The sequence below is a fragment of the Anguilla anguilla genome, chromosome 9 (genome assembly GCF_013347855.1).
Source record: "Anguilla anguilla isolate fAngAng1 chromosome 9, fAngAng1.pri, whole genome shotgun sequence".
Classification (NCBI taxonomy): domain Eukaryota; kingdom Metazoa; phylum Chordata; class Actinopteri; order Anguilliformes; family Anguillidae; genus Anguilla; species Anguilla anguilla.
The window spans coordinates 30,524,520-30,552,444 of record NC_049209.1 but is presented as its reverse complement, the minus strand read 5'-3'; the positions used below and the strand labels follow the sequence as shown (position 1 = coordinate 30,552,444).

The following is a 27,925-nucleotide window of genomic DNA, read 5'->3' as shown; positions in this document are numbered from 1 at the left end:
AGTCTCGGAATACTGCAGGCAGGCTGGATGGGTGAATCAGTCCTGTAGATCACGGCGTCCGCTGATTTTCAGTGTGTTTCAGCATTGGTGATGCGGCTGTTGTTTGGCTAAAAAATTCGCACAGCTCGTACTCAATGCCTTAACTGGCAGCTGGACGAAAGGAAATATCTACTGGCACTGCGACATCATCCGGGACTTGAATTTGATACCTCTGGGCTAAAGCATATTTGAACTATTTAAAAAAAAATAGCAATGTGAAGGTGCTCCCGGTTAAAAGGATCTGTGTTTTTGCACGAATCAAATCTTAAAAACGTATAGGAGAGACCCTTTCGACATCACATTACATCTCGTTTGCGTACGAATAACAAATGCACAATTAGGTTAAAATCATTATTCGTATTAACATTGTTTATAAATCATGTCAGTATAAGTAATATGGCGAAGGCGTCTACAGCTGATTGCACACACAACGATTTAGAAAGCACATGGGGAACTGTCAAACTGTCCTGTCACGAAATAGAGCTTTTGCGCAGGCTTGAAATGAGTGCGTTATTACACTGCTGGTGGGAAGGGCTCCGGATGTTTCTTTAAAATAAATTTCTGTACGGTTCATTTGCCAAAATCAAAGCGAGGCAGCGGGCTATCACAACGTGCAGTTAAGCTCAATAGCGACACTGGAAAAGCTCCTCAAAAGGTAATTTATAAAATTAGACGTTTGAATGTGGGTAAAGGTTTGTAGGATAGCCTGTGCTTTTTAAATGTCAACTATAGGCTGTGCACAAGCTATCAGCTTCTCAAATATCAAGCGCAGTATTTGCACCATGTAGATATAGTCCTTGCTCAGTGTAAGTATTTTTAATTTCGCCAGTTTCTTCCATGTATAGGCTACGATTTAAATTTATTTAACGATAGCTGAAAAAATTATAGAAGGTTATTTCATGTTTATTTACTTTTCTACGCTATCATAATTACGTAAGTGTTAACGACATCCTGAAGGCTACCGAGCTATTCAAACTGAGTTTGCAGTGTTCCCGTGCTTATGTGGGTATTTAACTTTATTTATTTTGTATTTTTGTATTCAGTCCATATTTTTATGACTGAATACCCATTTTGGCGCTGTCCATGGTTTAATGAAGTAGTTATACATATCTTAAGTATCGTACCGAATGGCTCGTACTACACCAGTCAGTTAATTCAGGATCAATGTCTAGTCTGCGACATTCTGAGCAAGGGACAGGGCTGGAGTGATCCCGTGTTCTCAGGGCAGGGAAACAAGGCTGGAGTGTGAACAATAGTTGCATTATTTGTTTTAACATTGTAGAACTCTTATTCAAGAATAGTTCATTATAAAATATGTTATGTTAACAGTGTTCCACTATCCACCTGATTTGGTGTAATGTCCCTTTCTTTCTTTATTTATTTATTTATTTATTTTGGTGTGTTTGTGTACATATCTTATTTTCTTTATATTTTCATGAAAAATGACATAATATCATCCTACTTTCTTTAAATAATTGCAGATGAAAAATTCCAGGCAGCTTATTCAGTAGAAGTGCTTGCCACCAGCACAGGCAATGCGGTATACTCACAGATTGGAGTCGGCCATCTATAGTAGAAGATCTTACCAGCAGCCCACTGAGGCGGGAGATAATTGGCCTCGTGCCACCAAGAGAAGGGTGGGTTTGCGTTAGCCAGGGTTCCTCGGGTAACATGAGTTCCTCCCAACCACATACCAGGGTCCCACAGGCCCCCACTTGTCATCACTGAGAGGTACCCCTCTCCTCTGATTGGTGCTAGCTCTACTGTAGTACTATCCGTACTGTCGGGCAGAAAATAAACTCTCACTCACGGGTGATCGCATCATAGGACTACCTCAGCTGCAGTGCTCCGTTGTACGGGTGACTGAAGATGCGGAGCTGGTGGCTTCAGATTGGGGATAAAAATCAGGAAGAAAAAAATAGTGCAGAAAATTATTTTTGTTTGAATTGAGAAAATAAGCAATTCATTTGAAACTGTGAATTAAAAGATTGTTCTGGGATTGACTGACCCTTGTGAAGGGCTGGGGGTGTGGGTATTGGGGGGGCACGACATGAAGATAATGCCATCACCAAAGAACAGTATTCAGTTGCACAGTAAACAATAGCACAATCCATTGGGATAGGTTTTTCTCCTCTACCTTTGTATTCCTGTTGCAATAGCTGATTTAAATCGATATTTTAAAATCCATAAATCTCCCATTCATTCTGACCACAAATAGCCTACTGCATATATGGTGCTCTGCACAAAGAAGCTTGTCAGGATGTCAGGCAGAAACAAAAAAGGGTATCACCAGATTAGCTCAGTCTCTTTTAAATGATGACTTGGGAAAGAAGCAGCACCCCAGACTCAGTGACTAAGATAGCTTCTTTTCAAAGGCTTCTTTTCTCATTTTTACGATCAAAATGCATTTAAATAAGGAAGACTATCTAGCCTATAAATTTAAGTGTGATTTCAAGCAAGATTTTTAAATTATTTTTTTATCGTAATTACTAGCTATAGGTTTTGACTCATGTTTCCTTTCTTGGTTGATGTTTTATGAATTGTTTTTACATTCAGCATATAATTGAAGTACATTTGACTGTATATGTCTATTGGAGATTCTCTAATGGCACCTCCTTCCCGCCTTAGAACCTGCCTACAGCTGGTGTCAATCCCTCAAGTGCAGCCCTGTCTGGTCTGTTGGTCTAAGACCTGTCTGTGGCTCAAGTGACTTCTGCACTGTGATTGGTGCCTGAACTTGATGTGGTGTCGGTTTCCCCCGGCGATGTGCTGAGCTTTGTCTGGTGCTGCTTGGCCTGCCTGAGGTGACATCACTGGCCACCATCGTCACAGCAGGCATCACAAGTCTATACAAAACACTTGTGAACTTATTGGATGTTTAACCCTGTGGATTGATTGGCTGTCTCTGCGTGCTGCGGCTGCCTTCCTTGGCCCAGACCTGTCTGCTATTAGTTGCTGGGTTGGGTAGTGGGAGATGGAGCCTGTGCTCGCCTGTGGGGTTGCGGCCAAGTTGAGGAGCCAGTGGGACCGTGCAGAGGGCCTGGGTCAGAACGACCGGGCCCTGAAGTTCCTGGGCCAGGACTTTGGGTCCCTGCAAGCCGAATGCCTCCGCAACCGCTGCCTCTTCCAGGACGAGGCCTTCCCGCCACAGGCCTCCTCGCTGGGCTTCAAGGAACTTGGGCCACGCTCCTCGAAAATACAGGGGGTCGACTGGATGCGCCCCACGGTGAGAAACGCGGCAGTCACAGTCCTTACCCCAGTTTCTCAGCCCTCCCCTTACACACACCATCCATGGAATGAGGACACCCTTGGATGTCAAACACAAGCTTCCAGTGCACCATTACTGCACGCTGCTTTTCGCTCAAACTAACTGCCTTAGCCCACATAAAAGGCATAGTATAATTAAGTAGTCAAATAAGAACCACTTTTTAATATCGGGATCCAAATGAGAAACATAATACCTTTTCAGAGACCCCTCAAATACACATACTAGTGTAGCCAAGTGGAAAACAGAGTCATTCTGGGACCCACTTTATACACTCCCCCAACCCATTTTGGGTCCCAACCCATAGTTTACGGAACACTGCCTTACTCTAATCTAATAGCTCCCATTGTTTCCTTTCAGCTCGTACACTTACCCCTCACAAATTGCATCACAGAGATTCAATAAGAAAAAAACAAAGAGAGCGACAGAGATTACTTTCACTGACCAGGCACAGCACTATCTCACAGGCGCAAAATGTTATATCAGTATGTTACATACTGATGTAATACCACTCATTGTAAATTTGCTTGTCATTTTACAGACTAAATTTGAATACAATATATAGTTCAGGTATTATGGATAAAAACAGAACCATTGAGTCATAGATGAGATTGGTTTAATGACCAGCAAATGGACCTCATCAATGCTTCCTGGAACTTATTATCTCAAGTCATAGAATTGTACCATTTTGAATTATTTGCATTAAAAGAACAGATAAAGTAAATATTGGTCTCCATTATAAGAAATAGCCTACTCAAATTATAGCAGAAAAGATTAAAGGTGGCAGGTTCAATGTCATCTTTGTCATCAAGCAATTTGGTTATTGAATGATTTTGGGTGTATTGGTTGTGTACTTCTATCTGTTAACTCGAGTGGGATGTACTTCTCAATGGAAATGTGTTCTCCCAGATTTAGGCAAACCATGATGTGCTTCCATAACTTGGATGACAAATTCAAATGTGCTCACAAGTGTGCGCTTACTTATTTTTCACTCCTACTCAACATTCCTAGTAATTGTCTTTAATCTTTGACATTAATATGTTTGAGTAAATACTTTAAACCTGGTACTTAAACCTAAAGACAGAACTACAGTTAGACTAAATCTTCAATTTTCTTCACTTGCTGTGTAGACGTCTTATGTTTATGGTAGGTCAGTGGAAACACCTCAGGTGTAGCTGACCTGCAGCTAAGGTGGGTCAGTAGAATTCTCTGAGGTATAGCTAAGCTACAGCTAACGTGGGTCGACACAAACTGACTAGTGACACCTTCCTACTGTGGAAGGCCATTAATGGTCTTCCATACCTGCCTGACATCTGTCTTGTGTGTTTTTGTCCACAGGAGTTATGCTCAAATCCCCAGTTTATTGTGGATGGTGCAACTCGCACAGATGTCTGTCAAGGAGCTCTTGGTACGCTGTTTGTATCACATGACTGATTGTCCAGCTTTAATTTCACTGCTGTAGAAAGTACAGTACTGTGCATGCTCCACATAGCTTTTAACTTTGAACTCTGATCATGTTGTTATTTATCTACATCCACCAACTGAATCTTTGCTCAGATAACATTATGTCGTACTCACTGGAAGTCGTCAAACACTAATTGCCAGGGTGTATATGCCATTTTTTCACAACTGAAAAACTACTTAACACTCCCCAATCCCCAGGTTTGAATTTAACTGTATTTGCCATTGCTTAAAACACATCAGTGTATAAGATACTACCTCATCCTCATAAAAGTTACTGTACTTTTAATATTTTTTAGAATCACATTTAAAACAAACACCAATAACTGTGGCTTGGGCAAAGGTAAATCTGACTGACTGTATGGCAGGACTGACAATCAGCACTGCCTATTGTCTGTCTGTCTCTGGTGGAGACTAATGACTGTGATGTGTCATGCTGTAGGTGGAGGCTGGCTCTGATGTGTTGTACGTAGATATTGTCTCTGTGATGTGTTGTGTGGCAGGTGGAGGTTAGCTTTGTGATGTGTTGTGTGGCAGGTGGAGGTTAGCTCTGTGATGTGTTGTGTGGCAGGTGGAGGTTAGCTCTGTGATGTGTTTAGTTGCAGGTGGAGGTTGGCTCTGAGATGTGTTTAGTTGCAGGTGGAGGTCGGCTCTGTGATGTGTTTAGTTGCAGGTGGAGGTTAGCTCTGTGATGTGTTTAGTTGCAGGTGGAGGTTGGCTCTGTGATGTGTTTAGTTGCAGGTGGAGGTCGGCTCTGTGATGTGTTTAGTTGCAGGTGGGCGTTGACTCTGTGATGTGTTGTGATGTGTGGCAGGTGACTGCTGGCTTCTGGCAGCCATTGCAAGTCTGACCCTGAACGAAGACCTGCTGCATCGTGTGGTGCCGCATGGACAGAGCTTTGACCGAGACTATGCTGGAATCTTCCACTTCCAGGTGCAGTCCCTTTACCCTCAGCACTTCCTGTGCTGCTCATTTACCCTCCACTTGTCCTGTCGCTCTCTTCACTCTCTATGTCCTGTCCTAGTCTCTGCCCTCCACATTTTCTTCCCAATCTCCACACAGCGTTAATTCTTACTTGACTCATGCACAGATAAATCCATTTTTTTCTGATGCATAATTACCAAATGTCCAACTCCTTACTACTGAACTGTATTGCTCCTTACCCTTTCTACTTCCTGTCTCACTCTCACTACTTCCTGTCTACAGTAGCTCTCCTGTCCCAAGCTCAGTTTAGCACTCAGATTGCCACAGTTTGTCACATGATGGTAACAAATATAATGAACAGGTGCCAGTTAGAGGCTTGGTGTTTATTTTTTATTTGGATTCAAAAAATAAAAAGTACTCTTACAAAATAAATATTATTGAGACTGCTTGCCTTTTATCTTGTTTGTACGATCTTGTGGTTTTGGCATTTTTGGCAGAGAAATTATGTTGGGTTGGTGTGGGCTATAGGGACAGCTCAGTAACACTGGCATTGCATGCCACTGGTGGTCCTGACACCAAGCCAGGGAGATACCATTTCCACTATGCCCATATAACACAGCTGCTGTGTGTGATTTTCTTACCCACCCCTCCAAGTACTCTCTGCTATATTTACAGGTGGTATTTATAGAAATACACACGGTCTACATCAGGACAGGGCTGGGCACTACAGCACCATACTGTCAAATTCCCACACTCTTTTCAGTTGGCTTAGCCAGCCCAGCCAAGCACTTTAAACCCCCTTCCAGGTTAACATATTAAAAAATGAATGTGAATGATCATCGCGATTGGGGGGTGGACAGGGGGTAACTGAGAAATGCATGTGCATTCCTGCTTCAAACAGAAAACAAACAGACAGGCAAACAGACCAATGGAAACTAAGAATGAGGAGCTGAAGGGAACAGAGGGGGCTGGCGTGTGTCCCAGCCAGCCGTGCGATTCTGCAGCACGTGCAAAATTGAAACCGCTCATCCACGAATGCGAGCTCACTGGAACCACCCTGCCCCTGCCCCTGCCCCCTCTACTGACACAAAACCTGTAAAACACACTCCTCATTCTCTCTTGCTAATCTTATTTGATTTTATAACTAAGTACACGTATGTCTGTAAAGAAACTGAGAATAATAGAGAAATGTGCCTGTCCACCTCTTAGGAGATATGGCTTATTGGTTTTTTTGACTGTTGCAATCAAAATAACATGTGTCATTCAATTACTTTTTGGTCTTGATTAGACCTTTTAAGAGTGTTGCATTAACATCAATTTGAACCTGTGAAACCTTCCAAAAAGTGTATGCATTACAATTCACAATGGACATGTTCGAATGTCAAACTGAAGATATGCTGCATAACATCTGTCATTTTGATTTCTGCAGAATGCCTCCAATTGTACCTGGTACCAGGAGGCCTGCCCCCTGGAGGCCATTGTCAGTAACTGCCCTTGCTTGTGGCTGATGCTGTGTTGCAGATCTGGCAGTTTGGCGAGTGGGTGGATGTGGTGATTGACGACCGACTGCCCGTGAAGGACGGCAAGCTACTGTTTGTCCACTCTGCTGAGGGGGCGGAGTTTTGGAGTGCCCTTCTGGAGAAGGCCTATGCCAAGTATGGAGAGAGATAGAGAGAGAGAGAGATATATCAAGGGGTTGTTTAAGGGGGGAAAATGTATGTGTGCAAGAAACACTGTGTGCTTAAGTTTAGTGCTTACACGGTATATACAGTGTGTGTCAGTGTCCTTGGGACTGTAGTATTGACACTGTGCAGAGATATGGCAGTTTCTCACAGACCTCCATATTGACAGTATGCAGAAGCATGTCAGTGTGTTCCAGACTCTCAGTGCTAACTGTGTGATTTCAGGCTGAACGGCTGCTATGAGGCCTTGTCGGGCGGCAGCACATCGGAAGGCTTTGAAGATTTCACAGGGGGGGTGACGGAAATGTACGAGCTGAAGAACGCGCCCCCTGACCTCTACAGCATCATGGGCCGAGCTGTGGAGCGGGGATCTCTGCTGGGCTGCTCCATAGATGTCAGTACCGGCACCCTATAATAGTTCCTGTCTGCGTTCATATTTCCATGCTTTTTGATTGGCCCCTTATCTCGCCCTGTGCTTCAAGATCACCGGCATGTTCGACATGGAGGCGGTGACCTTTAAAAAGCTGGTGAAAGGCCACGCCTACTCCATCACTGGGGTTGATGAGGTGAGCCCACTGATTCGTAGCGTGATTTGTGATGGACAGTCAGAAGAAATGTGAATAAAATCAATGAACAAGTCAAAATATCCAATTTTTTGTATGGTGGACAGGTTTATTTATAAACCGTCGGAGTTATATATTCTACTGGTAATATTTACTATTGCAATTTTAAAGATTCTTCAAAATATGAAACATATGTATGCTAAATGCTAGTTCACTACACCACATCATTTAACTATCATATGAATGTCTTTAATAACCTGTAATTTTTGGAGACCAATTTGAGGGATGTAACCCTTGAAAGGGTTTCAGATTTTTTTTGTCAGGGCCAAAAGGCCTTGTGGGGTTTGGGGATTAGATAAAATAATTGTTTTTTTGTCTCTTTCCTGCAGGTGACGTTCAAGGGGAACCCCACGAAGCTGGTTAGGATCCGAAACCCATGGGGCGAGGTGGAGTGGACGGGGCCCTGGAGTGACAAGTGAGGGAGCAGATTTTGGGGGTGATTGTGGGGAAACTGGTCATCACAATGCAGAGGGAACAGATTTGGGGGTGAATGTGGAGACACTGGTCATCACAATGCAGAAGGAGCAGATTTTGGAGGTGATTGTGGGGAACTGGTCATCATAATGCAGAGATTTGTTCCAGTGGAGGTCCTGACTAATTTGGCTTCGTTGAGGTGGAATACTGATCTATGTTTATTTCTACAAGCACAAATGATTCCAGGGATCAATAGACCTGTTCTTAGTCTTAGATAAAGGTTTAGCCATGGTTATAGAAAAGGACTGCCAATTAATGCTTGTGATTTGACAATCAATCAATAATTCATGGACCAATGGTGTCTAAACTTGTGGCCCTGGAATGGGTCTAAACAATGTATAAAATGAGAGTATATGAAATGTGACCTACAAAATAAGGCAATTAACAAGTTGAAATGTGGCGCAGTTTGCATTTACAACAAGAGGTGGCAGAATTTACATGTAAATCGCACCTCTTTAACAACCCTCAACCCTCTGTGCTTCATTCTCCACAACGCTGAACCTTATTGATGCATTATATGGGTAAATGCTAATTATTTAATGGTGATTTGGAATAAGATATATGACGGGTAAATTGTTTGACGTAATGGCTGCGGTTGTAGGTTTGCTTGCATTCATTAATTCATCTGCTGCCCCTTAAAATCACCCATTTTCCACACCTGGCTCTCAGAGGGAAAGGGCCACACCTGGTCCGATATCAAAACTGATCCTCAGTCCCTGTGCACAGAGGTAGATAATGTGAAAGATGACATAACGTTACGTGGTACCGTAAATGACAAGTGTGAATCACTGCCGTTATTCACTTGGGTTGCTCTTGTATGCCCTCACCCATGACTGGTCACAGATAATAGCAAACCAACATCATACCAAATGTGCTCTTTTGCAATGCAACATGGGAAAAATCTTCTTGCATTATCCAGCTCTGTCACTTCTTTTGTAGTGTGAATGCATGCCTTGCCAATAGCTTGTACCTTCAGAGCATGCTTCATGAGCCTATGAGTTTTTTAAGAGCGAAACCTGATTAACTGAAGGTTTTGATTCTCTTCAGCTCGAAGGAGTGGGGCTCCGTGGACCAGGCTGTGAGAGCTCGACTGTACAACCGCAGTGAAGACGGAGAGTTCTGGTGAGTGTTCACTAGCATGGGCTAAATACAGTGACACGGTGCGGTCATAAATTGTGCTCTAATTTCAAAATACATATCACAATGCAGAAGTGTGTACCTCACCTGTCTCTCTCTCTCTCTCTCTCTCTGTCTGTCTCTCTCTCTTGCTCTTCTCTCTTTGTCCCTCAGGATGTCTTTCAGCGACTTCCTGCGGGAGTTCAGCCGCTTGGAGATCTGTAATCTGACCGCGGACGCACTGCAGTCGGCCGAGTTGAAGAAGTGGAGCTCCGCACTGTACCAGGGCGAGTGGAGGAGGGGCAGCACTGCCGGGGGCTGCAGGAACTACCCTGGTAGGGCAAGAAGAGTGGGGTAGTGGGGGTAGCAAGAGACATGGGGTAGTGGGGGAAGCAGGAGGAGTGGGTACTGGGGCAGACGTGTGTGGTGGAGGGGTACAGCGAAGCTGAAAGATGGGGGGAGTGCTAGAGTGGGGCAGAGGAGAAGAGAGGAGGGATGTAAGAGTAAGACAGTGAAGGAAGGAAGAACATATTGAAATGTAATGCTGTAAAAATTTAATTGCTATGGAATCACAACAACCTGAACTATACACAGATACTAGTATACGAGTTAGTTATTGTGTGTATTAGCTCCATGTACATTCACAGTATGTGTCTTCCCCACTCTCCCCTGTCCAATCAGCAACATTCTGGATCAACCCTCAGTTTAAGGTGGAGCTGCAGCACCCCGACACCGAGGGCCAATCAGACTGCAGCTTCGTGCTGGCGCTGATGCAAAAGGATCGTCGTCAGAAACGCAGGGAGGGGAAGGACATGGAAACAATAGGATTCGCTGTTTATGAGGCAAGAGCTTTGGCTACACTGTGAAATAATACAGTAATAATACAGTAAAGCCTTACTGTAGTTAGGCCATCACAAGGCAAGCACAACACCCTCACACATCTTTTAAACGCTTCTTTTTTACATTGTAAATCATGTTGTTGTTTATGAGTGTTTATACAGAGTACAGATGTCATGCCATTAAAGGTGTTATGCATACATTATGAAGACCCTACAGAGGTATACAGTGCAACCAAATATTGCCGAACTATGCACATTGAAGAATAGAGGTCAAATAAAAGAACTATGAGGGGAAAATTAAATGAATCAAAGGGTCTGTTTGCAGACTATTAGGCCCGATGTTATACTGAAACTGAGAGACGTGTGGATTTTTATTGCTGCTCTTTCTCTCTCGGTTTCCCCAGGTCCCTCAGGAGGTAAGAACGTAATCATTCAGTACTGAAGCGGTAAGAACATAATCTTTCAGTACTGAAGCGGTAAGAACATAATCATTCAGTACTGAGGAGGTAAGAACATAATCATTCAGTACTGAAGTGGTAAGAACATAATCTATTAGTACTGAAGAGATAAGAACATAATCATTTAGTACTGAAGTGGTAAGAACGTAATCATTTAGTACTGAAGAGGTAAGAACATAGTCATTCAGTACTAAGGAGGTAAGAACATAATCATTCAGTACTGAAGCGGTAAGAACATAATAATTAATTACTGAAGCGGTAAGAGCATAATCATTCAGCTCAGCAGAGAGAGCATGCGCCCAGTACTGTGGTACTCGTGTCACTACGTAATGCTGTGTAGACTGCCTTGTCCCCATCCTGTGAAATGTGATGTTATCTGAAAGAAGGTTGGGCATAGACTCATGTGCTGATGCTGGGGTGGGAACGCAGACTGGGACAGTATAACAGTAGTGGTCCAAAAGTCCAATCATCATTACTTCACATTAACTCTCCGTTATCAGTCCAGAAGCCATTGCATGTAATTTTATCTAACCTGCTTGTTCTCAGTCAGGATCGCGTGGGGGGTGGGGGGAGATGGGAACTATAGCAATCCAGTGCAGGGCACACACACCAATCACTCACACACTCAGTCCAATTTGGACTCTCCAATTAACTTAACCTGCATGTCTTTGGACTGTGTGAAGAAACCTCAATACCTGGAGGAAGCCCACGCGGACATGGGAAGAAAATGCTCACACAGAAAAGCCTCGACTGGGATTTGAATCAGCAACCTGCTGTGTGGCGACAATACTACCCACTGCACCACCATGCCATCCCGCATATAATTTGTGTGTATTAATTTGTGCTTTTGTTATCCCTGTCTGGCTTATTTCTCCACTTCATTGGCTTTGCAATGACTTAAGTAGACCGAATATGAAAGCACTGCCACCAGGTGGTGGTTGGTTCCTAGATGGGGGCACGTCTGCATGCTTGTGCAAGGAACTGTGTATGTCCAGCTATGTACAGACATAATTTAAAATGGTAGCTGCGGTTCCCAATATATCACTGAATATCTGATATTGAATACCCTTCTCTTAGTTTAAGGGCAGGGCGGCTGTACACCTCAAACGGGACTACTTTCTGGCGCACGGCTCGAAAGCCCGCTCTGAGCTGTTCATCAACCTGCGGGAGGTGAGCTCTCGCCTCCGTCTTCCAGCCGGCGAGTACATCGTGGTGCCGTCCACATTCGAGCCCCAGAAGGAGGCCGACTTCGTGCTGAGAGTCTTCTCTGAGAAGCCGGCCGACTACCAGTGAGTGAGGGGCTATGGGAGCTCAGACAAAACAGGGAAAAGAGGGAGGGGTGGAGAGGAGGGAATTAGAGAGGAAGAAAGAGAAGGGAGGAAGTAGAAGGATGGATGAAAAGGTGTGATTAATTTATGAAGGCTGGCGGAAAAGGATGGAGGCCTGATGGTAAAGTGAACCAGGAAAAAGAAAAAAAAAACTAGTTTGGGAGGAGGGAAAGTGAACGGAGAGAATAGAGGTAGACAGAGGGCTTACGGAGGACTGGGGAAAGACACAGAGAGAGTGACAGGGAGGTAGAAGGAGGGAGAGATTGATTGATTTTGATTAGATAATCGTACTACACACTGAGTGCAGTGGGGGAGGGAACAGAGATAAATTGGTAAAAGGCCAATGCTGACCAGCCGTTTTTTTTCTGCCAGGGAACTGGATGATGACGTCACAGCTGATCTTCCTGAGGAGGTGAGAGAATTTCTCAACTGAAAAATCGCTTTCCACTGAACCGGTTCAAATCAGGCATAGCCCATAGAAAAAAATAAACACAGGACAAGGTAATCATTTTTCTCATCACACAGAAGGACTAACAGCTTTCCTATTTGACTGTTTGTTTGTCTGTCACTACCACAGTCCCTGTTAGATGAGAGCCAGATTGATGAGGGTTTCAAGAATCTCTTCAGACAACTGGCTGGAGAGGTGAGAGGAAGGAGGAAGTGGGCTGAGGAAGAGGTGAATGATGGTACTTGTAGTCCTCTCTGACAGTCCCTCTGCTTGCAGGCAATGGCGATCAACACCCCAAAACTGCAGATTATTCTCAACAGGGTCACCAGCAAGCGTGAGTTTACCCTCTGATAAAAGGCAAAAAGGAAAAGAAAATGCATTGTACATTTATGGTAATGTGATGTCCTCTGGTGTTATCACTTTGCCGCTCACAGATAAAGACCTGAAGACCAAAGGCTTCAGTAAAGAGTCGTGCCGCAGCATGGTTAATCTCATGGATGTATCCTTCACTTACGTGCACAGCTAATTTCATATTTTTTGTTTTTTTGTAGACATTAAGCTGCCCTTGAAACATTTTTGTACCTTACTCACTCACAGACCAAATAAGTTGACAAGCATCTCCCCCAAACTACTTGCAGTGTCTTTGTTTTTCCACTAGATGGAAAATGGTCACTCAACTATTTCAATGAAAAATTACACTTTTGTTTGGAGGGCATTTTACAAATCTTTTGGCTTATTCTTATCAGTGATTGACAACACGTGGTACGTCTGAAGTGTCATGGCGTGCATGAAATTTCATACTCCCATCAAGGATCTAAAAATGGATCTTTTAAAATGACAGCCCCCAAACAGTGCCAGTTGTAGTATCCTGTTTTGATTCACCTGCTGCTCCATTCTGACTTACTTTATATGTAAAATAATTCTCAGTAACGATTTTGAGCAATTTAATTAAAATTAATTTAGCACTCCATCATCCATTACTTCATAATGTGTAAGAAAAGACAGACAATAGTAGAGTAGTGTGATTAAAGTTTTGAGTACTTGTTACACAGGTTACTCATATGTGCTAGAACTGCTAAAACGTTACATGAGTTGATCATATATAGGTACGTATTTGATAAATGAGTTACTGATACGCAGACGTACAGTAATGATTGTACAATACTATGAGTAACTGATTTAGCCCTCTCTCATTAAAAGGATAAGTGCAATAGTGGTTAGATTGAATGGCTCCCTCAGTGTAGTTCCCTCTCTGCCTCAGTGGGCGTGTCCTTAACGTTGCCGCGCAGACGACGGGCAGCGGGACGCTGGGAATGGCCGAGTTTCACGTGCTGTGGGAGAAGATCAAGCGCTACCTGGTGAGGCCGAGCCCCCGCTGAGCCGTTCGGTTAAGGTCACCAAACCGTGGAAAACCTGCCTCCGGTTCAGACTTTTGACCAGTTAGAGGTCATCTCTCTGCCTCGTCCACCTATCACTCGCCATGGACGCCGCCACGTTTGAATGACGTTATTGCCTAGTTCTGCAGAAGCCTTGAATGACACTAGATAACAATGCGCTTCACCTGGGCTCTGAATCTGTGAAGTCTCCATTTCCCTTTCTTTTGCGTGGTAATATGTATGTCATTTTCTCCCCTCCTATCCTCAGGCGATCTTTAGGCAGTTTGATGTGGACAAGTCTGGCACCATGAGCTCCTACGAGATGCGTATGGCCCTGCAGTCTGCAGGTACAGTTCTCCGCCTGTCTGTCAGCCAGCCTGTCCATCACTGTGAGGAGAAGCAGGGGTTCTCAGGTTTGGCCCTGGGCCCTCCCCCCTGTATGCTGGTTTTTGTTCCAATCCCAAATGCAATCCCAGAATTTTAACAAGCTTTAACCCCAGGGTGGGTAGAGCTGTCAAGTGTTAACAGCAGCTCACTGATTTGGACTAAAACTTACTGTGAAGTCAACTAACGTAGATTGGTTTAGTCCCTGGATTTTCGACAGGGGGTCCACACTCTGTCATTGTCCTTTGCTCCCCCCCCCCGACCCCCTGACCCAGGTCCCACCAAACTCAAAACCCCAGCCAATCCCATGTACTGTACCATGACAATTGTCAAAAGATACACAACATTCGTATATAGACGAAAGTGCTCATGTCTCCTGCTTCTGTCCATACCCCCACAGGGTTCAAACTGAACAACCACCTGTTCCAGCTGATCATCCTGCGGTACGCAGAGCCCGAGAACCTAAACGTCGACTTCGACAGCTTCCTCACCTGTCTAGTCCGCCTGGAGACCATGTTCAGTGAGTCTGCCCGAGTATTCCCTCAACAACATGCCAATGATAACCATGATCTTTGCACAGTGCACCTCCACTGAGTCATACAATGCAACAGATTTCAGGGACAGATGGACGGACGGACAAGGGAGGGGGGCAAACCGTGAACATAAGCTTGAAATTGGGCAGCAGCAGAAACTGAATTTGGCACTTTAGTACTGCAGTGCACATTTGTGTGTGGAAACAGCCACTTCAGGACACAATGTGGGGTAGAGAAGAGGAAGGAGGTGCAAGGTGGAAGAGTCAAAAAGTAAAAAACACGGCAGCCTGGTTGTGATTGTGTTTGTGCTGTTCTACAGAGACCTTTAGAACCATGGACACCAACGCGGAAGGAGTCCTCTCCCTGAACTTCATCCAGGTCTGTCCCACAGCACTATTCATATCGTGTCCCCATCTACCAGAAAGGAAGGGGGCAGGGCGCTGAGTCTGATTAGCGTCAAATGTTTGCACACCAGTTTACACAAATATTAAATGGATAGTTCACCCTAAAACTAATGCTGTTTATTATTCTTATTACTTTGAGAAATGTCTATTCTAACAATGTCAGCTTTTGGAAGTACACAATCTGTGGTTGTACAAGTTTTTTTAATTTAATTCCCCAGCTTCTAAGCGATCGCTGACGTACAACTGCTTAGCCTCTTTAGCCTGCCAGCAAGTTTCCAATATAAAAGTGGAAAAAAGGTTTTATTGTTTTATATGTATATAGTTGCAACTGCACACACAGCCTACATGACTCATTTTTGCAATTTATGAATTCATTATTTGTTTTTTGTTTTTTAAGACATTATAAAGCACATTAGCTGAATCCTCCTCATCCATAGACTTCCATTCATTTTGAAATGAGGCCTTTCTCATGGACAAATAAAATCAGCAAAAAGAATGCAGAGCTGCCGTTGTCAGGTCAAAAGGCATTTCTCAATGTAAGTGAAAGAGTAACATTAGTATTTAGGGTAAACTACCCCTTGAATTACAATGTACTACATCTTTCATTGCTGTTCACACATTTTGGGGTTAATTCCATTCAGTCCGGTAGTAGTTATTATATGCTGCAGAATTAATAAGTATGTATATTCAAAGCCGTTTTAATGCATGATAACTGACGAGATGTATGTCTGCCTTTCTCTACAGTGGATTTCTCTGACCATGTTTGCCTAGACGGCTGGACTCACCTCCTGGAGCCCTGCTATCTCTTAAACTGCCCCACCTCACCCCACTACTTACAACGTGCCTTTTTATTCTAGTAATGCTGGTACCAGGTGGTCGATGCGGGGGTGGGGGTGGGGGGGGGGTTGGGGGTTTCAAATCCTTGCATGTTTCCTGCAAGACTGCCTTTATATTTAGCTGTGATAAGCATGCCAAGATATTCTTCCTGTAACCTGTAACCGTTAACCCCTTGTGGCCTAAACCCGCTGCTATGGCAAACAGCTCCCGAAGAGAGATGCAACTGGCTCCCCAAGCTCAAGACCCAGCTCAGGGAACGGATCTAGCCATCTAGACACCAGGGGGCGACATCACTTCCTGTGAAGGACTCCAGAGCCCCTTTCTGGAGCTCTGCTGCATTTTCTGTGCATTTTATAAAAATACTGTTATACACATACTGTTTATCTACACAGCCTTTCTGTGAGCATCGCCGTATTTATTCTGTGATAGAAACGTGTCTGGTGCTTATTACTTTTGACAAGAATGAATAACTAAAACTCTCAGAAAATGAAATCTTTTTTTAATGAAATCCTCTCATTCAGACCATTTTCAATAATGAATACAAAGTCTAGTGTTTTCATAATTACAAATCGATACAAATAAATAGTGCATTTTACATATAAATATTACAATATGTACACTCACAGAATTACAAGCTATATTAACTTTCCAAAGAGCCTAAATATAAGACCATGACACAACGCTTACCTGCCAATCAAACAGTGTTTTGGCAGCATTTGGGTTTAGGCCCTACAGTCAAGTACAGATAGCTAGATGCCAAGCAGGTCTCACCCTAAACCTATAATGCAGACCGCTACTCAAACTTCACAGTCTGTTTTTACCATGGAGACAAATTCTACCAGCTGACAGTTTACACTGTTTTCATACATCTGCCCCACATTTCAGTCCAGCTGGCTGGTCCCATTTGTGTGCCGTTACTGTTCCTTGTGTGTGTGTGTGTGTGTGTGTGTGAGAGAGAGAGACAGAGTGAGCATTTGCAAATATTTGTATGGGTCTGGGATTGTGTGTATTGCGGTTCATGTTTGTGCTGTATAAAGTGTGTCATGTCAGTTGAGAGCCAGCCCCTCACTGACAGGCATGTTTATGTGTGCAGTAAGTAGTGGCGCACTCTTCCCCTCTCTGAGAACAAATACCTGGAGAGAGAGAGAGAGAGAGAGAGAGACAGAGAGAGAGCAAGAGGGAGGGGGGAGAGAGAGAGAGAGAGGGAGGGGGAGAGAGACAGAGAGAGCAAGAGGGAGGGGGAGAGAGAGAGAGAGAATTACATTGAATAGAGAACTTCATAGTATAAACACCTCATTCATATAACAGCCTTCTAGCACATCTCACGTACTACACTATGGTACAGGAAGTTGGTGGCATGGATGTTCTATTGCGGCAGTGACTTTGGCAACCGCCTTACTTTGATAATATCCGAGATCCCCTTATCAGACAGGCATTCCACGAAGGTGTCGATGGGGTAGTTCAGTCCAGGAACAAGCAGAGGTATCTGAGCAAAACAAGCAAATAAATTGTAATAATAACAGTAAATTAACTCAGGCTGTCTTGACATTTTAACTGAAATCTACTTTTGCTGAATTCTGCCACTACTTCCGCCTAGGCTATCAAATGTGGCGCGGTGATACTTTCAAGAACAAATTCTACATCTGTACACATCAACCAATTGTTCTTCCTGGTCTAAAACTGACATCAGTATTGGCCTTGTCAAATCAATATCAGCTGATCACTGCTACATACAGTGATTGATTACCTAGCATTCTTCAACTAAATGTGTTTACAGCTGAATCAGTTACTGAACACAGCTCCATCAATCACTGTACGCATCTATGACAGCCGATGGCACATTAGTCAGTGTGGAAGTATATTCATCGACCTCCATTTATTTTGAAATGAGCCCATGCAAAGAATTTTTGATAGACTAATCAAAAAGACTAATAGCTTTTTCCTGTACAAAAAACTTAATTTATAGATATAGCTATAAAAATTTAACATGGTGCTTCTTAACCAAAATAGCTGGTCATTTACAGAAGCCTTTTGGATATATTTTGTCACAATTTTGTGGGGTATTGTGTGTGGAAAAATAGCAAAAAATCTGAATTTTTCAGCATATACACAGTGTTTTTAAACAATTATATAAATAAATAAACCCCTCTGTAAATATCCAGCTATTGAATTATTCATCACATTGAAACTGAAAAATGAACTCTTAATCCACGGAGAAAAAAAGTGTTTTAACTGACATGCACATTTTTGCATATGTGCCTATAAAAGTCTTAATTCACAAAATGTTTGCATTTTTGTCCACATTCAAAATATAAAATGTCATTTTGATTGGAGGAAAGGAACTTGTCCCCCTATTGACCTGTGGTACCTCCCCTTAGGGGTAAATCGCTGGGCCGCCGATGTGAAATGTGAGAGCACCCCAGATCTTCCACACGCGGCTTCCTAACGTGGCGCGGAAACCTCTTGTCAAATGCACATCAGAATACAGACATTTCACTTTGGACTATGAAAATCTGTATTTTGTGAACTTGGGGCTTTTGCCAAACCCTGCTTCCGCAGTGAGTACTGTTCGTAGTGAGAGAGGGAGGGGGTGTGGCCACCGCGGACGGACGTGTGACCTGGAAGAAGGCGCTCCTCATGCTGTACAGCGTCTCGTCGTACAGGAAGCTGACGGCCAGGTTCATGACGGGGCGGCAGGCCGCGGTGTTCTGGATGTTGAGCGTGAGCTTGAAGGACGGCCCGAGGCCTTGAACCTGCAGGCAGAGGAGCCAATCAGCACGCGCAAGCACGAGCCAATCAGCACGCGCGAGCACTTGGGTTCAGGCCCTACAGCAAAGTACAGATAGCCAGATGCCAAGCAGGTCTCACCCTAAACCTGTAGTGCAGACCACTACTCAAACCTCACAGTCTGTCTTTACATCACCATGGAGACAAATTCTACCAACTGACAGTTTACACTGTTTTCGTACATCAGCCCCACATTTAAGTCCAGCTGGCTGGTCCCATTTGTGTGCCGTTACTGTTCCTTGTGTGTGTGTGTGTGTGTGAGAGAGAGAGAGAGAGACAGAGTGAGCATTTGCAAATATTTGTATGAGTCTGGGATTGTGTGTATTGCGGTTCATGTTTGTGTCGTGTAAAGTGTGTAATTTCAGTTGAGAACCCAGCGCGCGCGCTCACACACTACTCGACGTGCACGCTCACACACACCCACGGGGGTTTGCGCTCGCGCATGGACACGCGTGCTCTCTCGCGCGCCGTCCGCGCAGGCGCTACACGCTCACCACGGCGTTCATCTTGAGCGGCTCCGCCAGGCTGGAGGACATGGGGGTGAGGCTGGACTCCAGGGCCTTCACGTAGGCCCGGGCCACGGCCAGGCGCAGCCGGCTCAGGTCCATCTGGAAGGTCCTGTGCATCGCTGCACACAGCGGGGACAAAGCCTTCAGTTAGGCCTACAGGTACACACACACACACACACACACACACACACACGCTCCCCAGACAGACACCAACCGATCGTTAAGCAACCAACTATTTAATTATTCAAATGTATATGTTACATTACATTATGATAAAGATATAAGGAATGATAAATATCCCATGCATCCCAATGCATACAAAAAGGGGGGGGGGGGGGGGGGGCGGAGTGACGTACCCACGGCGTTCTCCCGCTCCCTCATAGTCTGGTCCACGTACAGCTTGGTCTTCTTGGGGACGTTGAGGCGGATGCTCTGAGCGAGGGGGGGCCCGGGGGCCATGTCTCTGTCCTCAAACACCGCCGTCCGCTTCAGGATCTTCACCATCAGACCCCCTCCTTTAACACAGCAGACGTTAGCGCACTGACACACATACAAGGACACATACACACGTACACACACACACACACACACATACACACGAACACACACGCACACACACGCACACACACACACACTCATACAGTAACTCTGTTCCATTTGTATTACCTTTAGTGGTCATTATGAGGGTGCCTTCCTCTCGGCCGTACCTCCCAAAGCAGATGCTGGTGACCACGTCCTGAAATGAGAGCAGCCAGGGGGTCAGGGTTCCTTATGATTGGTTCACCAGTAAGTGACTGACAACACATTTTAGCTCCACCTCAACGGGTGTTCATGTGACTTTAAACCAGCCCTCCCACCACATTTAAATCGTGTCCCCATTCATAGCAACAGAGACACTGCTGGCAAGGCTCAGTGCTGTCACTCAGAGGGAGTTAAAGGCCTCATGCTTCCAGCAGCGACCTGGCCATACCGGGGTCTTGATGGTGCTGACGAGGTTCTTGTCCCGGTACAGGTGCACCTCGCTGCTGGCCAGCCCCACCAGGACGGCCTGGAACCCCCTGCTGTGGTGGTCCATCAGGCCCATGGCGGTGATGGCCGCCGGGAGGTACACCGTCCACAGCTTCTTCCCCTGAAGCGCAGAGGTCAAAGGCCGTTACCATAGCAACATGCCGATACTTCCTGTCCCCAGCGGAGCTGTGCAGGTTCTCCGCTGGTGGACCGACTTTACCCAGCACAGGCAGATCGTAGGCGCCCAATCAGCTGAAGGGATTCCCTGCCCATTTAAATCCTGGGCTTCGCTACTCCTGGTAACAGGTCACGTGCTCAAGTGTGTATATGTCTACAAGTTAAACACTCAGGTTATAAGCTCAGGTGTGTATATGTGTATAAGTTAAACACTCAGGTTATAAGCTCAGGTGTGTATATGTGTATAAGTTAAACACTCAGGTTATAAGCTCAGGTGTGTATATGTGTATAAGTTAAACACTCAGGTTATAAGCTCAGGTGTGTATATGTGTATAAGTTAAACACTCAGGTTATAAGCTCAGATGTTTATATGTGTATAAGATAAACACTCAGGTGTGTATATGTGTATAAGTTAAACACTCAGGTGTGTATATGTGTATAAGTTAAACACTCAGATGTTTATATGTGTATAAGTTAAACACTCAGGTTATAAGCTCAGATGTTTATATGTGTATAAGTTAAACACTCAGGTTATAAGCTCAGATGTTTATATGTGTATAAGTTAAACACTCAGGTTATAAGTTCAGATGTTTATATGTGTATAAGTTAAACACTCAGGTGTGTATATGTGTATAAGTTAAACACTCAGGTTATAAGCTCAGGTGTGTATATGTGTATAAGTTAAACACTCAGGTGTGTATATGTGTATAAGTTAAACACTCAGGTTATAAGCTCAGGTGTGTATATGTGTATAAGTTAAACACTCAGGTTATAAGCTCAGGTGTGTATATGTGTATAAGTTAAACACTCAGGTTATAAGCTCAGGTGTGTATATGTGTGTAAGTTAAACACTCAGGTGTGTATATGTGTATAAGTTAAACACTCAGGTGTGTATATGTGTATAAGTTAAACACTCAGGTGTGTATACGTTTATAAGTTAAACACTCAGGTGTTGGTTCAGGTGTGCTGGTCGGTTCTTGCCTTCTGCGTGTAGCCCTGCAGGGTCTCCTGAGCGCAGCCCACCACCACATTCTTCCCGACCCTCACCAGGCCCACGGGGTGGGAGCTCAGCTCGATGCAGTACTTGGGCTTGGGGGATTCCCTGAGGGGAGACACACACTCAGTCCAACAGACAGCGAGGTGCCCAAGCTCCAGGGGCGATGGGTGAGCCACAGCGAGGGCTTTTTCTGTTTGAGAAGCGTTACTACAGTAATGCTTTTCCACTGACAAGCTGATGCTGAAAGGTTAATGCAGACTTTTGTTACTACATTAGACTACTCTCTACTCTGGTCTACTCTGACAGTACTCAGCATTAAGACAGCTGGCCCCAGGCCAGTCTCCTACCTGCGGAGAACGTAGATGTTGCCGTTGCGACAGGCGACCGTAATGCGGAACTCCACATCAAACTGCCCCGTCACATCCATCAGAGTGGGGGCGCTGGGGAGGGACATCTATGTGTGTGTGTGTGTGTGTGTGCGCGTGTGTGTGCGTGCATTAGGGGAAAGAAAGCACAACAAGCACATCGTCATTAAGCTTTGTTCCATGAAACCTTCTGACCAACAAATAACGATTCCACAGCCAAAAACACAGCAGCTGAAGAAAAAAAAACACAAGTGCTTGGTTCGTATAAACTTTTGGCTGTAATAAACTTTACACAATCCACATATCTGTCTTTCTTTGTGGCTGCATGGATGTTGCTTTTTTGGTTACTAGACGTTGGAGAACTAGCATTTTTCATGCACTATGCGTCAAATTATTTATTGAGGTAGTTAAGTTTAGGCACCTTACTGAAGGATCTGACTGCACTGCCATGCGTGAACAAGCAGAGTTCTTAGTGTAACACCAGGTTATATCTGACGACAGAAGAATGAAGGATGAGAAAGAAAAAAGAAAAGAGAGGAAGAGGGGCAGGAAAGAGAAAAGGCAGGAAAGAAGCAGGAAGGAGAAAAGGAGGTGTAAAAGGTCCTAGCCTGCCTGGGACAGGATGGTGAAAGCTTCTGGATCCAGGACGAAGACATCTTTGCTCTCTGTACCAATCACCAGACAGCTCACTGCATCCTCATCAGCCATGTTCTTCTTCAGAGTGCTGATACAGGTGATGACCGTCTGCAGCGACAAGCATAGGCATCAGGTGTGTGTGTGCGTGTGTGTGTGTTTTAACGCATTCTACCGCAGGAATTCCCAAACATTTAAACCCATAGTAAATAAAATATGGCTGTCAACTGGACAATAAAAAAGGAATATTGCATTACAATAGTAATGGATTTGAATGTTTACTGTAAAATATACATTATTACTGCATTGCAATAGAATAAATAAGATTTAGGTGCCTCCTGTTATGCATTTTTTGGCCACAAGGGGGTGCAAAGAAGAGCAGCAAGGCAAAGGATGGTGAACTTCCACTGTGGGCCCAAACGAGTTTTAGAATGTCGGGGGGAGGGGGGAGGAGGGGAGTGTACTGCCAGTAATGTTTATTGAACAGGTTAGTAACCCTGTTCCCCCCCTCCCCCCTCCCCCCTCCCCATAGATTACACCATAAGTTGTTGACTGATAAATTGCAAAACAGAAAGCAGATTTGGTTAACTTCCCACTTTCCATTGCGGTCAGGGCAGAAGAAGCCGTACACATCTTATAATGCAGATAAAACACCCAACTCCTCACACTGCACCATGGCTCCCCTGACTGTCTTTAGTAACCTTCTTTGGAGTACTGATACAGGTTATGACCGTCTGCAGCGACAAGCATAGGCATCAGGTGTGTGTGTGTGTTTTAACGTGTTCTACCGCAGGAATTCCCAAACATTTAAACTCATAGTAAATAAAATATGGCTGTCAACTGGACAATAAAAAAGGAACATTGCATTGTAAAAGTAATGGATTTGAATATTCACTGTAAAATATGCATCATTACTGCATTGCAATAGAATGAATAAGATAATTTAGGTGCTAACAGATGCTCTTATCCAGAATGTGATGTAATGAAATGGTTTGGGGGAGGGGCACTGCAGTGAGATGGCAGAGATCACCTGTCTGCGGATTGGCTGCTGCTTGTGGACGTTGACAAAGGCCTCCATCTCCTGTGGGTCCAACATAAGAAACCTGGACATGCACAGAAGAATGCTCTTTAATGCTATCAGAGCTTTTAAAGTGTCATTGTCATAGGATAATTTGGAAAGATGTTTTCCATCTTTTTAAATTTTCATTAAACACCCATTCAATTAAAATCATCATTTTAACAGTTATATTATGAGTAAATAAAACAGTACTAAGACACTAAGCACTTATTATTTTATCCTAAAAGCAAGAAGTTCATAAATTTCCCCCCTGCTGTTGGATTTGGTATTGATTATCAACGACTGTGTGTCTGATGTCATTAGCAAGGAAATTTACTGATTATTTTCACCACCAATTCGGTTGGTTTCAGTGTCATCAATGTCAGAGTTAGTATAAGGCTCCATATAATTTTACATGGTCTAATAGGTAGCTAACTAAAAGCTGTGAGTCCGTTTCTTAGCCTGTCTAACAAACGTGAAGCTGTTTGAAGTTTTCTACTGAATACTGGGTGGCATACACAACGCCTTCCCATTGGAGGACTTCTCATGGGCTTACAGACTTACTTCAGGGATCGGACGGAGAGGGGTATGTCAGCTTTGTCCCTGGAATGAAGCAAAAAGAAAGTTGAGCGACATCAGTAAAACTTAATGTGCACGGCCAAAAGGAAAGAGAGGGGCTCAAAGAGAAGTGAAGGTTAGCAGCATCGAAGGACAGCTGGAACAAGCAGCGTTAAGGGGAAGAGCTGTAACAATGGAACGCACAGAAAGTTCTAAGATGTCAGAGGAGGAGGTCCATCTTTACAGCAAGACAGTACTTCTCCACTTCTTCCCTAACCTCACCTGTGTATCAGCTACACCCAAAGAACCGTGACCTTGAATTGGTCTCTGGATAGGGGCAGGAAACACTTGCATCGCGTGCCAGTCTTTATTTGGTCACAGCTGCAGGAGTACAGAATCCTTACAGGCTCTCATTCCCCCCACAGCCAGCAGGGGGCGCAGTGAGATATCCAAGGGTATGACTCACCTGATTCCCTCCAGCATCTCTTTCAGGGACAGGGGGTCAATCATGTCCTGCAGAGGAATGGAGAGAAGGTCAGTTTGGATGCACAGTGCGTACCTCTGTTTTTACCAGAGGAATAGACTCTAGGCACAAAGGACTTTCGCACTCAGGTGAACAGGCTCATTTTGTTCCTGCTGAGGTGGAAGCTAGCTAAGCTACGACGTCATTCGCTGCCTACATTAACTTGCCTGCTGGTGCCAGCTGTGCTAGTGTTTGAAAACTAGCCCTGCCCCTCAGGATGAGCTAGCTACTCAAACTGCATGCACTACAAAGCCTTTCAATTCACTGTCAGCTATGGTTCCTCCAGCCCATAACTCTGTGTCACCCCACCAAAAAAATAAAAAAATAAAATCTGTATTGTTCCATTAGTCACACAGCAGGGCTCTTATTTCCTGCTAATGCAGATAATGGATAGTGGACTGGCGGATGTGGATTTTTGCATGGTACACACCTCCTTGGCCTGGCTCCAGACCTCTTGCTCCAGGGGGTTGACCTCCAGGGTGGGCAGGGTGAATTTGAAGTAGGGTCGCAGGTTCTTGTAGACGTAGATGAAGGGCCCTGAGGCCACGGCGATGGCGGGCGTGCGCGGCTCGTGCTGGTCCATGAAGAAGGACACCAGGCCCGTGGGCAGGTCCAGCAGCGTATTCTCACTCATCATGCTAGTGCCGCGGTACACCTTCAGCTTCATGCTGCACACGCCGGTACCCAGGTCGCCCACGACCAGCTGCGTCCCCACAAGCCACGTTCACACGCCATGCAGCACAGACACCACAACATGGACAACTCTTAGGGGCTGACTCATCAGCCAGCACGCGTGTAGCCGCTAACGACTGGCGATACTGACATTCACGCATTGTCATTTTGTTACTTCCAAATACTATTGACCTAACATTTTTTCCATTTTAAACAGTGCCAGCTAGCGGCAGCATTGATGTACAGGAGAATAACATGTCCCTCCAATGCTGCCTGTCCATGCAGATTATACCAGCAACCGTACCCAAGTTTCTTAGATCCCCATATTAGCAGCAAGTTCAAAGATCTGGAACATGACTTGCAGATATAACCTGTCTGCATGCAGGCTCCAGCACACCAACAGCCGGTGTGCGCAAAGCTGCCAGCGCACCCGAACCCCAGCCCTCACCTTGTTCTCCCCGTCACCCTGCAGATCCGCCAGAGCTGAGGAAGACACCATAGGACACACCAGCAATAAGCCAAGGATGCACACAGTGGCAAAAACACATAGAGAACATCCAGGGCCACAGATCATGCTAAGTCCCAAACTAAACAGAGTTTTGTACTGACAATCTCCATTCAAAATTGAATTTAGTCTAGGACTTGGTTTAATCCGTGCCTGCAAAACTGCCCCTAGTGTTCTTATATGTAGTTAATCTACATGGAAGCTTGAACTAGTGAAGGGAACTTGCATTCCTCTTGGAGAACAACACCTTCTGGCCCGTTTGTTAAAAAGATTTGTTCATTTGGTTCGTTAGGTCATTTGTTCACTACTTCCAAAAAAACCGAAATGTTGCTTGGTTTGTTTGTTTGCTGTGTACAATTACTCTCAATGCGAGGACTTTGCTGTAAACAGGTTAATTGTTTAAATTTACCAAATTACTTAAAAGTAATCTTCAATCAGAGGTACAATCTATTTTCAGTGTTGGCAGTAACTCCTTACAGTTAACACTACATTTATGAATAAAAACAAAATATAACGTGTTAGTTCTCAAAATATGGTAGGTCTGATATTATCACAGTTGTATTCCAAGTAGCATGTTAAATTAATCTGAATTGTTTTTTTTGTTTTGTTTTTTTATTGGAACAGGGAGTTAAAAATACAAAAAAATACAACAGGAAAACATATAAAAACAAAAACCAACAATGACAAATATGTTGGCACTAAAATGTGCCAGTAGAGCAAAAAAAAAGGGCTTATCCAGTAGCTCCCCTCATTATGATACACATGATTGTTTTGCACGTTATGCAATGGCAAATAACACAGCAAGGCAATGTGCAGAAACCCAAGCAAACTCTAATTCATCAGACATCTGCCCTCTTACCGATGCAAGGTGAAAACGTGTACAGATTGGCTACAGGGTCATAATGGGCATCCAGCCACTTGGCATTTGCTTCAGCACTGAAAAATACAAAAATAACTTAATCAACTAGCAGAATTGTGACAAGTGTTGGCTAGGAATTATACAACCTAAGATGACAGTTTCATGCCAAAGCAGGACTCGACAGTACTCCCATTTTAGGAGCCGACTGGAAAAAAAAGAAGAAGTGCAAGTGACGGAGTCAGTGTAAATTAGATGCCTCCATCAAAATGCTTATCTACTTCAGTTCTACACGCCACATATACGCCCAGGGCGTGTAGATGAACCCTGACTCTTAGTTGGCCGAAGTTAGCAACAAACACTGAAGAAGGGATTTGCTCATCCCAAACATCCTGTAAACAAGCCAGCGAGCAAAGCATAGCTACCATACAAGATACTTCAAGAAGCTTGCCAGACAACTGGCTAAATTAGCCAACAAAACTTTCATAATTAGCTCGTGCGAGCTAACTTACCTATCTAGCTAACTTTGTCAACTTTGACTGAATGTCATATGTCCATATAAATTAGCCAACTGACCCATCTAAACAGCGATTATTGCTAGTTAGCTAGCTAGCTCTCTTAGCAGGGTAAAACTGTATAGCTGTTAGCAACTAGAGATTGGCAAGTGAGCTGTTGTCTTGTTAGCTCGGTAGTGTAGGTTAAATAGGTAGCAATAGCATAATTATTCAGAGGAAAACGTTGCTTACTTTTCTTTCATCTCCGCAGGTGCTGCAGACATAATGACATTACACACAGCGTCGACGTTTTATTATGTTCACCGAGTACAGACACCCACAAGAAATAGCCAACAGAGCAGAATACGATAATGGATAGCTAATCCACGGATTAGCTTCCTCGTTTCTATAGCAGCCGCAGCAGCGCAAGATATCATGACAGGTTTGTTTACTCCTCCTACGGAAACAACAGAAGACCAAAAGGCACGAAACTATGAAACGCCAAAGAAATGGATTTAACTGCCTTACATTTTTAGGTTAAGGATAATTCTATTGACCGAAAAGCACTACTTATCCACTTTATATGTCCAAAA

The 27,925-nt window shown here is 44.2% G+C and overlaps 2 protein-coding genes and 1 long non-coding RNA gene across 3 annotated transcripts; 2 read left to right on the top strand and 1 right to left on the bottom strand.

Moving 5' to 3' along the window:
- Nucleotides 1-67: 67 nt before the first annotated feature.
- On the top strand, nucleotides 68-16,252 carry si:dkeyp-50d11.2 (calpain-1 catalytic subunit). The gene is made up of 22 exons (XM_035431914.1): nucleotides 68-694; nucleotides 2,668-3,265; nucleotides 4,643-4,712; nucleotides 5,580-5,698; nucleotides 7,211-7,344; nucleotides 7,597-7,765; nucleotides 7,854-7,937; nucleotides 8,324-8,409; nucleotides 9,516-9,590; nucleotides 9,759-9,919; nucleotides 10,266-10,426; nucleotides 10,828-10,839; nucleotides 11,959-12,170; nucleotides 12,582-12,621; nucleotides 12,787-12,852; nucleotides 12,934-12,991; nucleotides 13,092-13,156; nucleotides 13,947-14,015; nucleotides 14,302-14,380; nucleotides 14,818-14,937; nucleotides 15,270-15,328; nucleotides 16,099-16,252. Exons 2-22 carry the CDS (start codon nucleotides 3,014-3,016, stop codon nucleotides 16,123-16,125), a joined length of 2,118 nt encoding a protein of 705 aa, XP_035287805.1. The 5' UTR covers nucleotides 68-694; nucleotides 2,668-3,013; the 3' UTR covers nucleotides 16,126-16,252.
- A 416-nt stretch (nucleotides 16,253-16,668) lies between these two features.
- On the bottom strand, nucleotides 16,669-27,770 carry bbs1 (Bardet-Biedl syndrome 1). The gene is made up of 17 exons (XM_035431922.1): nucleotides 27,585-27,770; nucleotides 26,842-26,918; nucleotides 25,926-25,960; nucleotides 25,236-25,508; nucleotides 24,749-24,795; nucleotides 24,289-24,327; nucleotides 23,698-23,770; nucleotides 22,647-22,778; nucleotides 22,017-22,123; nucleotides 21,654-21,774; nucleotides 20,458-20,616; nucleotides 20,154-20,223; nucleotides 19,844-20,002; nucleotides 19,473-19,606; nucleotides 18,810-18,944; nucleotides 17,591-17,677; nucleotides 16,669-17,324 (listed from the first exon to the last, which is right to left on the bottom strand). The coding sequence occupies exons 1-17, from the start codon at nucleotides 27,614-27,616 to the stop codon at nucleotides 17,238-17,240; spliced, it is 1,767 nt and encodes a 588-aa protein (XP_035287813.1). The 5' UTR covers nucleotides 27,617-27,770; the 3' UTR covers nucleotides 16,669-17,237.
- Nucleotides 21,263-22,336, top strand: LOC118235018. The gene is made up of 2 exons (XR_004766773.1): nucleotides 21,263-21,484; nucleotides 21,529-22,336. It is a non-coding gene; the product is annotated as an uncharacterized LOC118235018 (long non-coding RNA).
- Nucleotides 27,771-27,925: the final 155 nt, after the last annotated feature.